Raw genomic sequence first — 13,826 nt, 5'->3', positions numbered from 1 at the left:
AGTCACATTTTAGGGTTTAAGGCGGGGCCTGCTTGGGGAGATGCAGGCATCTTTCTTCTCTGCCCCTTGCTTTTGGCCTTGGCTCTGGACATTTCCTTGGGGAGGGATGCACAGTATTCACTTCGCGGCCATTGCTGTAGGACCCCACTGTGGGCCTCAGTCTTGCAAGTTTAGTGGCAGCCCCACTAACACCTCAGAGTTAGACTCACATGGTTCACAAACAATCCCAAGAATGCACCAGCAGCCTGAGTGCCACATTCCTCTCCTGGTATATTCTGTGCAAGAATGAAATACAGCATCTATCTGCCTTGGTACATAAGCTTGGGGCTCCCCTACCTGCCCTTCTAAGCTTCTCAGGAGAAGTTCATCATGGTCACCTTGGGTCTTCATTCTGCAAAGACCCAGGCCACATGGCTGACAGGTGGTCAGAAAGCATGCTGTCAGTGCTGGGTCTCTGCTTGCCATCAACTCTCTGACCTTGGACAGACCCTGTCCCCAGTTCTTTTGTGGGAATGTTAGATATGCATGCATTTGTCAATTGACAGTTTGTTTAAGCATATGTATATAATGTAATTTCATGTAACTTACATATGGATTTGTAGTGCTATGGGGCAAACCTGGGCTTTGCATAAGCTAGGCAAGGGCACCATCACTGAACTACTTCCTGGCCATTTTTCAATTTAAAAATTTTTTTGAGATAGGATCTTGCTATGCAGTTCAGCTGGGTTTCAATTCACTATGTAGTCCAGGCTGACCCCAAACTCACAGTGATCCTTCTGCCTCAGCCTCCCAAGTACTGGGATTATAGGTATGTACCACTAGGCCTGGCCTTTATTTTATTTTTTGAAACATGGTGTCACTATGTTGCCCAGACTTTTTTTTTTTTTTTTTGTCTTTTTCCTTTTTATCAGTACCGGGAGTTGAACTCACGACTGCCTGCTTCAAAGGCAGGCGCTTATGCTGCTGAGCTAGACCTCCAGCCCCATTGCCCAGACTTTTGATCCTCTTGCCCCAGCCTCTTGACCTGCTGGGCTACAGGTGTGTTGCACAGTACTCAGCTTCTCTATAGTAATTTTTGTGGTATACCTAGCAAACTGGTACTATTACTAATATAATTTAAAATAATTTTTTTAAAAAACCCACCATAAGGGATTGAGGATTTAGCTCAGTGCAATAAGCACCCACCTGGCAAGCGCAAGGTCGTGAGTTTGGTAAAAAACAAACAAACAAAAAAACAAAAAACAAAAAACCAACCAAAAACCATCATGCAGTAGTAAAGACCCAAAAGTAAGCAAGATACAATAGTTTATGTGTTGCTAAGTGAGGGTGACAGCAAGACCATGCTGGTGACATCCTAAGAAAGACAGAGCCTGGCCCTTGCGTATTACAAATGTTTGAATGTGAGACACGCAGAAGATGAGAGGCCAGTCTCCTACAATGAGATGGCCTTTAAATCACGGTCAAAATCATTGTTTGTGGGGGCTGACAATGTAGTTAAGTGGTACAACACTTGTCTAGCATGCCCGAGGCCTTGTATTTGACTTGCAGTACTATAAAAAATAATTTTTTGGGGTGGTTGGGGATATAGCTCAGTGGCACAAGTGCCTGCATGGCAAGTGCAAGGTTGTGAGTTCAGTCCCCGGTATCCTCATCCCAAAACAGGTTTTTTGTGTTAAGATTTGGGACAGGGTTATGGACAAGATATGTCCTTCATCCTGACATCCTGCATGTCAAGATCCCTCAGAGCGCCTCCCTCAGCTATGATCCCATCTCTGCATGCTGCCCTCCAGCCAGTGCTCCACGGCAGTTCTATGGATCCTCCAACACCTGGGTCCAGCCACTTCTGTTCTTTTGCTACCACTGTCATTTGTCCTCTGGACTGTTGCATTGGCATTCCTGTCTTCCTCCACTCAGATTCAAGAAGGTTCCTTCAAAAGTGGAGAGAGAGCTCGTCTCTCTTTGCAGTTTTCACAGGCTGACCACTGTTTCTGTTTAGAACAGAGTCCAAGGCTTTGTGTATCGGATGTGGCTCCTCAGGAAACAGTATCCCAAATGCATTCCAGACTCACTTGCTGTTTGTCCCTGGATCATCCAAATGTCTCAGATCCCTGGATCTTTGTACATGCATTTCCCTTATCTTACATCGTGGCTCCTTCAGGTATCTGGATCAGTCACTTCATCTAGGACCCTGCTTCAACCTCCCTTCCTGAGAGGTCTTTCCTGCCCATCTTTTTAACGTGTGTGTTAAGAATTCAATGCGGGGCCTCAAGCAAATGCTGTACCCAATTCCTGAAAATATAATTTTAAAACAGCCGCTGTTAACTCCTTAACCCTCCTTGTTTGGGTACCAAGAGGTGCCATCACATCTTTGTGTGTTATTTGCCTGCTGGTAAATTTCAAGAGGGCAGAGGTCTATTTCCCTTCTCCTTCATTCTCAGTGTAAGAGTCACACCATACACAAAGCGAACAGTTGGTAAATCTTTGTTAATGATAGAAATAAGCCACATTTAAATAACTGCTCTACTGTAGGTTATAAATAGTATGTGTTATCAAAACTGACATTGTGAGAGTAATTCAAGAAAATAAAAAATAAGAGGTAAAAATAACAATTTCCTCACTTTTTAATCAATGCAACCTGAAATCGAACTATGAGGTTAAAATGTGTAGTTTTTAGTTTCCTAGAGATTCTCATAACTTTTGTTTTCAAAATCACAGATGAGTTGGCTACAGAATTCGCGGGGCCCTGGGCAAAAGGTGGAGGTCATTGTTGGAATATTCCAGTGTGTCAAGACAGCAGCAGCTTGAAGCAGCTTCCCAGCGGCAGGTGGATTGCACTGAAGCTGGTCCTAAGGCACACACATTATTCAAAATGCAATTTAATTTGGCTGGGATGCTGTTTTGCCCAAACAGGATCCACCAACTGCATTTTGGGGTGAAATTTCGGGTGCCTGTTTCTTCTGAGGGCTGTTCCACAGGGCTCCAGGTGGAAGGGTCACCACCTTCCTTCCTGTACAGCCTCAAGCCGCAAACACAGACTCCCTCGCGCGGTTGTGCTGTGCATTGCAGTGCAGTGCAGTGCGATGCGGGGGCGGTTCCCGGGCGGGGCCGAAGCTCGCTAGGTAGCACTGTGTGCGCATGCTCGCGGTCGTTGGCCGGGCCATTGGCTGGGTAGGAACCTGGTTTCAGGGCTGCGCACCCGGAGGACCTTGTTGGGCGACGCACCGGACGTCGCCTTCTGGAGGAATCAGGCGGCGAAGCTGGAGCGGCGGTGGCGGCGACGGCGAGAGGCCGGGGCTGAGGCCGGGGCCGGGGCTGTGAGGGCTGTGGGGCGACAGACGGCAGCGACCCGGGGACCGAGCCCGGAAGCAGGAGTGGCCGCCATGGCCGAGAACATCGTGAGTGCGGCGACCAGGCGGGAGCGGGGCGCTGGGATGAGGCAGCAGATTTGCCGGCGTCCTGGGCGGGGCGCGTGCGACGTCCCCGGCGCCGGCCGGCTGCTCCGCGCTCGCCCTCGCCGGCTGGCGGTCGCTGCCCAGGCCGAACGAGTGGGCGAGGCGGGAGGAGCCCCTTCCCGTCCAGCCGCCGGCCCGGGCCTCCCTCGCGGCCCAGAGCCGGTGGCGTCCTTCTCTCCTGTTCTCTGGGCCCTCTCCTGCCTCCTCCCCCACGCCGGCAGACTCGTCCTGAGTGACTCCGGACAACCGTCGGGGCGCGGGGCAGCCTTGAGGAGCCCCGTTTCTCTCCCAAGAAGCGCCTGGCACGGGGTGGGGAGCAGACATCCCTGTCTGGGTTGGCTCCGTGATGCGGGGAGAACTTGCTGTTTAGAAGTAGTATGGTGGCTAAGGTTGATGTCGTTTTTGCCTGACATCAGAGTTGTCACACTCCCCTGCTGTCTCACAGTGGCAAACACCAGGGAAAAATCAGAGAGTCACTTGTGAAGTTTTTCCTTCGAGGTAAATGTGGCCGCAGGAGAAACTAACAGGCTGTTGGGACAGAAGAATTTTGGTCATGGTGTTAAGGAATATTTGGAATTTCTTTTTTTGTCTTTTTCGTTTTTATCGGTACCAGGGATCGAACTCACGACTGCCTGCTTACAAGGCAAGTGCTTATGCCGCTGAGCTAAATCCCCAGGCCCTATTTGGAATTTCTTGATCAGGATAGCTGTAATGGTGCAAGTAACGTGCATGCGAGAAAACCCAGGGCAGGTCTCCAGCTGTGGCAACTGTCCTGGGAGGCGTCAGTGCTTTCTCAGTATGTTAACATTTCTTGTTTTAAAGGCTTTTCTCTGAGGGCGGGCCTTTTTCTTCAGCCCTTCCTGTTAGGGGTCCTCCTGTCCTCTCCGTTTTTCTCAGGCTGGAGAAGAGTGGAATGAGTACACTTCTAAGAGAAACCTCAGGAAGGCTGACTCCTATTAAAAATAAAGCTCACTACCCCGGCATGGTGGCGCATACCTGGAATCCCAGCACTCAGAAGACTGAGGAAGAAAGATTGTTGTGAGTTCAGGGCCACGCTAGACTGCCCAGGGAGACCCTACGTCAAAAATAAATAAATAAAGCTCGCTATTCTTAGACTATAGCCTAGGCATAAATTAGAAACTATTACTCAGATATGACTTCAGATTTTCTACTTTACCAGGTCGTGATAACTCATGGCCTGTAATTCCAGCGGTCAAGAAGGGCAGAGGTTGGAAGATCGATGAGTTCCAGGCCAATTTGGGCTACATGGAGAAACCCTCAAGCAAAACGCCTACTTTAGTAATTTTTAGAGTTAAAGCAACCTTACCAAGTGTGTCCTTCCCCACAGGGCCATTTCTCACTAGTGTGCATTGGGCTAGGTTTTCCGGGACAGCATTGAGATCCTAGTTGAACTTCTCAGGTTTTGGGAAATTAATACAGACCTTCTGAAATGTGTTTCAGAAGAAAATAAATATTTATTTATTTATTTATTTTTTTAAATTTAGAGAGTTCGGGCAGGGATACAGCAGCACAGAGCCTGCCTGACAAGCTCGAGGTTGAGAGGTAAATCCCTAGTGTAAAAAGAAAAATTTTAGAGAGTTCTCTTAAATTCTTTGGGGTCATGTTTAGTGGCTCATGCTTGCAGTCCCAGTTATTTGAGAGGCTGAGGGAATAGGATAACAAATTTGAGGCCAGCCTAGTTGATTGATTGATTAATTTAAATAACAACTTGCTAGGGGCTGGAGGTTTAGCTCAGCGGCATAAGCGCCTGCCTTGCAAGCAGGCAGTCCTGAGTTCGATCCCCGGTACCGATAAAAAAAAAAAAAAGAAAAAGAAAAAGAAAAAATAAATAACAACTCACTGTATAACCTAGGCTGGCTTTGAATTACTATGTATCCCAAGCTATCTTCCAATTTGTAGTGATCCTTCTGCCTCATTCTCTTGAGTGATGGGATTACAGATGTGCATCACCATACCCTTTGGTGAGTTGGTGAGACCTTGTTTGAAAATAAAAAGGCCGGGAATTGTGCTCAGCTGTGTGAGCACCGGACTGGCAAGCACTAGGTCAGGAGTTTGATCCCTGGTACCAAAAAAAAAAGAAAGAAAGAAAGAAAAAGGGATTGGAGTGTAGCTCAGTGGTAGAAGGCTTGGCCTAGCATGTACAAGGCCCTGGGTTCAGTCTCCAATTTAAAAAAAAAAAGCTCATGTGAGGATAATGGTTTGTGTCTTGCCCTTTGTTCAATTCCAAAACTAGAATTTTTTTGTGCTTGGGTTTCTTTTTTTTTCCTTGTCTTTTTCCTTTTTATCGCCCTGTGCTTGGGTTTCTTAGATATGGTCTTTCTGTTTCTGAGGCTGCCTTGAAACTCCAGCACTCAAGTAGTTCTTTCTGCCTTAGCCTTCCAAATAGCTGTGACCACAGTCATATGTCACTGTAGATGATTTAATTTTCTCCATCTCAATCCTCCTACTACTCCTTCATTTATTTCCTTCTTACTTATTTTTAGTCCTGGGAATTGAAGTAGGACCTTCTCACTGAGGTATATTCTTGGCCCTTTAAATTTTTTTAAATTTAAAATCTTTTAAAATTTTGAGACAGAGAGTATTGCTACATTGCTAAGTTGCCCTGGCTAAACTCAAACTTGCAGGCCTCCTCCCTGAGTTCTAGGCCAGCCTGATCTACATACCAAAACCTTGTCTAAAAAAAAAAAATCACCAAAAAACAATCTAGACTCCTACACACTATGGTAGAGGATGAATCCTCTTTAGTGTGGCCTGCCTCCATGGAATGTAGTTGATGTGCTCCTGTTCTTCAGTGGTCCATGGCAGTCACATTTACAGGAAGTGGCATCCAGAGAGGCAGAGTTGATCACTTTTTTAACATGCCTCAGGTTTGGAGACAGATTTTAGAACAAAGTAAGTGGAAATATTTACCTAAAATTGTGTATTATGAAAACATTTTTCTTAGCTATTGAATCCATAATGAAGAGTTAGAAATTAGAAGTCAAAAGTTGGTTTATATTTCTACTTAGATGAATGAATAAAGTGAGAAACAGAAGCAAAAAGTTACTCAATATACTATTATTATTATTTTTTTTTTTGGTCTTTTTTGAAACGGGGTCTCGCTCTGCAGTTCAGGCTGGCCTTGAGCTCACTTTGTAGCCCAGGCTGGTCTCCAACTTGCAACAATCCTCCCACCTCAGGCACCCCCTGCTGGGATTACAGGCCTGATCCACCACGCCCAGTTTATATTACATTTTTTTGTCTTTTTCATTTTTATCGGTACCAGGGATTGAACTCACCACTGCTTGCTTGTAAGGCAGGCACTTAGGGCCGCTGAGCTAAGTACCCAGCCCCTATATTACATTTTTTAAGAGTTGAGATATTCGCGTGTGGTACTGCAGGCTCGTAATCCCAGCCCTAAGGAGGCTAAGGCAGGATGATCACTGAGTTTGAGGCCAATTTGGGCTATATGGGAAGTTCAAGGCTACTCTGAACTGTACAGCAAGATTTGGTCTCAAACAAACAAAAACCATCCCCAAGTTGGGGACATTCATAAGGATTATTCAAAACAAAATCTTAAAAGTTGAGAACAAAAGAGGCAGTGCCAAATGATAGTTATTAGAAAAGGGTCTTGCAATTGTGGGAAAATCTAGCTTATTAGTTAAATAATAGACAACATTCAGTAGACCCTTTGTGGTCTTGTAGTATACCAATGGATAGTAATGTTTTTCTTTTTTGCAGTACGTGAACTCAGGGCATTTGTGTTGAAGTATAGCTTTACCACTTTCTTGAGACAGGAGCTGGCCACTAGCCCCAGTCCGGTTCATACTTGCATTCCTCCTGCCTCAGACTCTCAGAATGGGAAGTTTAGCATTTGTGTGCCTCCATGCACAACAGAAATCTCTCTCTCTCTTTTTTTTGATTTGAAAGAGAAACAAAATTTCAAAACAAGGTAAGTTAACACTGGTTATTACATTGATTACATTGCATATTGTTATCTTTACTTACTCAGAAATATTAGCACAAACCTTTTCGGTGAACAAACAGAAATTAGTAGTATAATTGTCTTACAACTATCTTACACTTTTTTCTTTTCTCCATTCTCATATCTTTCTCTTTTCTTTTGAAGTTCATTTTATGATATCTGTTGTACATTTTGGATTTTGTTTACTCTTTCAGCTTTTCATACTAGTGAGATAATTTTACACATGTGTATCTGGTTTATTTCACTTACGAATATTGTCTCAGGTTGCATCCATTTACCTATAAAAGTCTCCAGTTTATCGTTCTTTATGGCTGAAGTACTACTCCATTGTATAAAAATAGCATTTTTTTTTATCCATTTCTCAGTTGATGGGCATTTTGGTTGTTTCCAAGATCTAGCTATTATAAATTGTGCTGTTATAAACATGGGTGCACCTATATTGGTAAGGTATGATGTTTTTAATTCTTCTGGGAAAATACCCAGAAGGGGAATAGCTTGGTCAAATGGGGCTTTCAATCCTAGTTTTTTGAGGAATTGTCACACTGATTTCCACAGTGATTGCTCCAGTGTGCATTCCCACCAACAGTGGAGAAGTGTTCCAGTTTCCCCATAACCCCGCAAGCATTTGTTATGACTGATTTCTTAATGCCATTCTTTCTGGGGTGAGATGGAATCTCAACTTTGTTTTAATTTGCATCTTTTGAATGACCAGTGATGTTAAATTTTTTCACATGTTTATTTGCTGCTTGTATTTCTTTATCTGAGACGTGTATATTCATATTGTCTCCCTAGTTGCTGATTCTTTATCATAGTTGCTGTTCAGTAAGGGTTTTGTTTATAAATCTTCGCCTACATCAATGTCTTCAAGAGTTTTACCAACTGTCTTCCAGCAGATTTAATGTTTTTCTTTTAAGATCTTTGATTCATTCTGAATTTAGCTTAGTGTATGGTAAAAGATAGGGTCCAGTATTAATCTTTAACATGTCTAGAACCAGTTTTTCCAGCACTATTTATTAAAGAGCCTATCTTTCTTCCAGAGAATGTGTTTGGCGCCTTTGTCAAAGATAAGGTGGCTTAATGTGTCTGGAGTTGTTTCTGCATCTTCTAATCTGTTCCATTGATCTTTGTGGTGTTTTTTTTGCCAGTACCATGCTGTTTTTATTATAGTAGCTTTATAATAATTTTTTTTTTTTTTGGTCTTTTTCCTTTTTATTGGTACCAGGGATTGAACTCACGACTGCCTGCTTGTAAGGCAGGCGCTTATGCTGCTGAGCTAAATTCCCAGCCCCTTTATAATTTCAAGTCAGGGATTGTGAGACCCCCCATCTTAGCTTTGTTGCCTGTGATTGCTTATGCTATTTTGCTTTCTAGATCTCTTTTGGTTCCAGATAAATTTTAGAATTGTTTTCTCTAATTCTGTGAGATAGGCTACTAGAATTTTTATTGAGATTGCATTAAGTCTGTATAACAGTTTTGGAAGTATAACCATTTTCAGTATATTAGGGTTTTTTTTTTGTCTTTTTCCTTTTCCTTTTCATTGGTTCCAGGGATCGAACTCACAACTACCTGCTTGCAAGGCAGGCGCTTATGCCATTGAGCCAAATCCCCAGCCCTCAGTATATTAGTTTTTCCTACCCAAGAGCACGGGATATCTCTCCATTTTCTGATACCAATCTCCTTCTTCAGAGTAATGTAGTTTTCAATATAGAGGTCTTTTACATCCTTTGTTAGATTGATTCCTGGGTATTTCACTTTCTTGGATGCTATTGTGAAAGGTGTTGTTTCCCTAATTTTTCTCTCAGTGAGTTTGTTATTCAAGTACAGGAAGACTATTGATTTTTGGAGTGTTGATTTTGTATTGAGCTACACTACTGAATTTTTTTTTTGTCTTTTTCTTTTTTTTTATTAGTACCCGGGATCGAACTCATAACCACACACTTGCAAGGCAAGTGCTTATACTGCTGAGCTAAATCCCCAGCCCTACACTACTGAATTTGCTTATTAAATCTACCAGTTTTTTTTTTGGTGCGGGAGGGTATCAGGGATCACACTCACAACCTTGCGCTTACCAGGCAGAGCCATTGAGCTAAATCCTCAGCCCTTTACCAGTTTTTAGTGGAGTTTTTGGGGTCTTCTACATAGAGTATCCTGTCATCCGCAAATAACAATAGTTAAACTTCCTTTTCTATCTTTATTCCTTTTATTTCTTTCTCTTGTCTAATTGATCTGGCTAAAGTTTTTAGGATTGTGCTGAATAAGAGTGGAGGTAATAGACATCCTTGTCTTGTTTCTGATTTTAGAGAGAAAGCTTCCAGTTTTTGTCCATTTAGTATGATGTTGGTTGTTGGTTTGTTGTAGATGGCTTTTACCAGATTGAGACAAAGACCATCTATTCGAATTTTCTGTATTTTTTTTTTAATCATGAATGGATGCTGGATTTTGTCAAAAGCTTTTTCTGTATCTTTTGAGATGGTCCTGCAATTTTTGTCCTTGGCTCTGTTAATATGGTGTATTACATTCATGGATTTTTGTTTGTTGAACCATCCCTGCATCCCTGGGATGAATCCCTCTTGATCATGGTGCACAATTTTCTTGACAATTTGCTGCAGTCTGTTTGCTAGTATCTTGTTGAAGATTTTTGCATATGTGTTCATATGAAAATTGGCTTATAATTCTCTTTCTTAGTTGGATCCTTTTCTGGTTTTGATATCGGTAGTGCTTGCTTCCAGAAATGAACTTGGGAGTATTGCTTCCTTTTTTTTTTTTTTTTGAGACAGGATCTCTATGCAGTTTAGGCTGGCCTTGAGCTCACTTGTAGCCCAGGCTGGTCTCAAACTCGCAACAATCTTCCTGCCTCAGCCTCCCAGAGTGCTGGGATTACAGGTGTGAGCCACCATGCCTGGTTTATTGCTTCCTTTTCAATTTCATTACAGAGTTTGAGAAGGGCTGATGTTAAGTCTCAAAATTTCTTGTAGAATTCAGCAGTGAATCTGTGAGGGCCTGGGCTTTTCTTTGTTGATAGGTTTTTAATTAAGTCTTTAAGTTCTTTGATTGATATTAGTTAATTTAGGATTTTTATACCTTCTTGATTCAGCTTTGGTAATTCATATGTGTCTAGGGATTTGTCCATTTCTTTCTTTCTTTTTCTTTTTCTTTTTTTGTCTTTTTAAGACAGGGTCTCGCTATGCAGTTCAGGCTGGCCTTGAGCTCACTTTGTAGCTCAGGCCGATCTCGAACTCACAATGATCCTTCTGCCTCAGCCTCCCGAGTGCTGGGATTACAGGCATGAGCCACCATGCCTGGCTCTGTATTTTCCATCTTATTAGAACACAAGTTTTCAAAGTAGGTAAAGATGATTTTCTGAATTTCTGCAGGGTCTGTTGTGATTTCTCCCTTTTCATTCCTAATTGCGTGGATTTAAGTCTTCCCTTTTTTTGATAAGATTGGGTAAGGGTTTGTCAATTTTATTTATTTATTTTTCTTTTAATGGGTACCGGGGATCGAACTCAAGACCTCCTGCTTGCAAGGCAGGTGCTTATGCCGCTGAGCTAAATCCCCAGCCCCTGTCAATTTTATTTAATCAAAGAACCAATTCTTCATTTCATTGATTCTTTGTACTGTTTTTTTAGTCTTCAGTGTGTAATTTCTACTGTGATCTTTATAATTTCCTCCCTCATACAAGCTTTTGGCTTATCCTGCTCTTTTTCTAGAAATTTGAGGTTCACCATTAAATTGTTCGTATATGCTTGTTTTTTTCCTGATACTGGTATTTACTGCTGTAAATTTTCTTAAGATTGCTTTCATCAGGGCTGGGGATTTAGCTTAGTAGAATAAGAGATTGCCTGGCAAGTGCAAGGTCATGAGTTCCATCCCTGGTACCAAAAAAGAAAGAAAAAAGGGCTGCTTTTGTTGTATCCTGTAAGTTCTGGTATGTTTTATTGTCGTTATCATTCAACTGTAAAAACTGTCTAATTTTTTCTTTAATTTCATCTATAACCCATTGGTTATTCAGTACGGTACTATTTAATTTCCATGCGTTTATGAAGTTCTTCTTTTGCCATAGATTTCCAATTTGATTGCACTGTGGTCTGATAGTATGCATGGAATAATTTCACTTGCTTTTCATTTACTTAAGCATATTCTGTGGGCTAATATGTGGTCTATTTTGGAGAGTGTCCCTTGTGCTGCTGAGAAGAATGTGTATCCTGATGTTGTGGGGTGGGACACTTTATAAACATCTACTGTTTGTTCAGAAGTTTGATTTGGTATATATAATATTAGAATATTGCATTGTTGATTTTTTTTTTGTCTAGTTGATCTTTTTGTGACAGTAAGATACTGAGATCCCCAATACAATTGTATTAGTGCTTATTTGATTTTTCATGCCTGTGAATGTTTGTTGTATGTAGTTAGGGGCCCTAGTATTTATTACATATGTTTATATGATCGTGTTCTCTTTACAAGAGTGTAGTGACCTTCTTTCATGTCCCTTAATCAGTCTTGGCTTGAAATTCATTTTGTCTGTAAGTCGAATAGCTACCCCCTGCTTTTTTCTGAGTTCCTGTTGCATGGAGGATTGTTTGACTTTCAGTCTAATTTTTTTTGATAAAATGTGTTTCTTTTATGCAGCATTTTTTGAATCTTGATTCTTGATCTGTTCTTTTGATTTGCGAATTGAGACCATTACCTTTGATGGTTATAACTAACATGTACTGACTTATCCTTGTCACGTTATTTGTCTGTTGTAGGCTCCTTTTTTCCTCCCTCCTTGTGTTTGTTTGCTTTACCTCAGGATTCCTTCTGTTGAGGTTCTTGGAGCTATAGTTCTTGTTACCTCTTTCTTACATATCCTTCAGAACATTTTGGAATGCTGGTTTGGTGGTCATAAATTTCCTCAGATGTTCTTTGTTACGGAAAAATCTTATTCTCCATCAGTTTTTTTGTGTGTTTTTGGTGCTGGGGATTGAACTTGACCTCGCATTTGCCAAGCAGGCACTTAAGCCACTGAACTAACCCTCTGACCCTCATTCCATCAGTTTTGAAAGATAGTTTTGTAGGATACATCAGTCTGAGTTGAGGGCTGTTTTCTTGGAACTTGAAATACTTCACTCCAAGCTCTCCTTTACTTGAGGGTTTGTACTGGGAAGTCAGCTGTGACTTTAATGGACTTTCATTTATAGGTTATTTGTTTCTTTTCCCTAACAGCTTTTAAGATTATACTCATGTGTTGAATTTGTGGAATCTTTACTTTGATAGCTTTGCTGTAGTTTTTTTTTTTTTTTTTTTTTTTTATTGTGGCTAATAGAGTTCTATATGCCTAACTTATCTTTATGTCCATTTATTTTTCTCTGCCAGGAAAGTTTTTCTATCATGATGTCAATGAACAGTTTTTGTTATCATTGTGGTATCTCTTGGTTTTTTATTGACTCCAGTCAATCTAAAATTATTCTTTTTTGCTTTGTCTGGCAGTTGCTGCGTTGATTTCTCATGGTCCCTTGCTGTTTTTCTTTTTCTTCTTCGTCTTCTTTTTCCTCCTCCTCCTCTTCCTTTTCTTTTCTTTTCTGTTTTTTTTTTTTTTTTTTTGGTACTGTGAATTGAACTTGGGACCTTGCACTTGCCAAGTAGGCATTTGTGCCACTGAACTAGTGGTCCCCTGCTGGTTTTTTTTTTTTTTGTCTTTTTCCTTTTTATCGATACTGGGGATCGAACTCACGACTGCCTGCTTGCAAGGCAGGTGCTTATGCCACTGAGCTAAATCCCCAGCCCCTCCCCTGCTGTTTTTAACAAATCTTTCTTTTCATGATCACTGCTGCAAGCGTGTCTTCTGTATTTGAGATCCGGTCGTCACATCGGCTTAATCTGCTGTGAATACTTTCAATGGAATTTTTATTCTCCTGGTTATCTTGTTGATATCTGCCTTATGCTTGATTCCATTTCTTTCCTATGCTGAGCATTCATAGCTTCCATAATTTTCTTAAGCTCCTGGGTTTTTTGCTTGTTTGTTTTTGTTTTTATCTGTAGCTGCTCTACAGTCACTTAAGCATGGTCTTCATTGTGGACACCATCTCTGCAGTTATTTTTAAAATTATTTCTGATTTGGGGCTGGGGATTTAGCTCAGCGGCATAAGTGCCTGCCTTTCAAGCAGGCAGTCGTGAGTTTGATCCCCGGTACCGGTAAAAACGAAAAAGACCAAAAAAAAAATTTTTCCGATTTGATTTTTCCCAGAGCCTCATTCAATTGCTTTGTTGTTATCACTTCAGAAAGGCAAGGTGGGAGGCTTTTGGATTGTCCCACCTCCTTGCGTCCTGGATTTGCTTTTGGTGAACTTGATATCAGGGATGTATCTTGTTTAATTGGCTTTTTACTTTCTTTTTCTTTTTTTAGTTTA

General features: G+C 41.6%; 1 protein-coding gene across 2 annotated transcripts in view; it reads left to right on the top strand.

Moving 5' to 3' along the window:
* The first annotated feature begins 3,158 nt into the window (after positions 1–3,158).
* Nploc4 (NPL4 homolog, ubiquitin recognition factor) overlaps positions 3,159–13,826 on the top strand; it is a 59,576-nt gene continuing 48,908 nt past the window's right edge. For both annotated transcript variants that reach the window (XM_005001441.3, XM_003464895.4), the window contains exon 1: positions 3,159–3,395. In XM_005001441.3, the coding sequence (XP_005001498.1) occupies positions 3,381–3,395 (15 nt within the window). In that variant the 5' untranslated portion in view covers positions 3,159–3,380. The remainder of the gene's footprint in view (positions 3,396–13,826) is intronic.

The sequence above is a fragment of the Cavia porcellus genome, unplaced genomic scaffold (assembly GCF_034190915.1).
Source record: "Cavia porcellus strain 051 isolate PalLab524CR breed Dunkin Hartley unplaced genomic scaffold, mCavPor4.1 scaffold_32, whole genome shotgun sequence".
NCBI lineage: Eukaryota > Metazoa > Chordata > Mammalia > Rodentia > Caviidae > Cavia > Cavia porcellus.
This window is presented reverse-complemented; position numbering and strand designations above follow the sequence as displayed.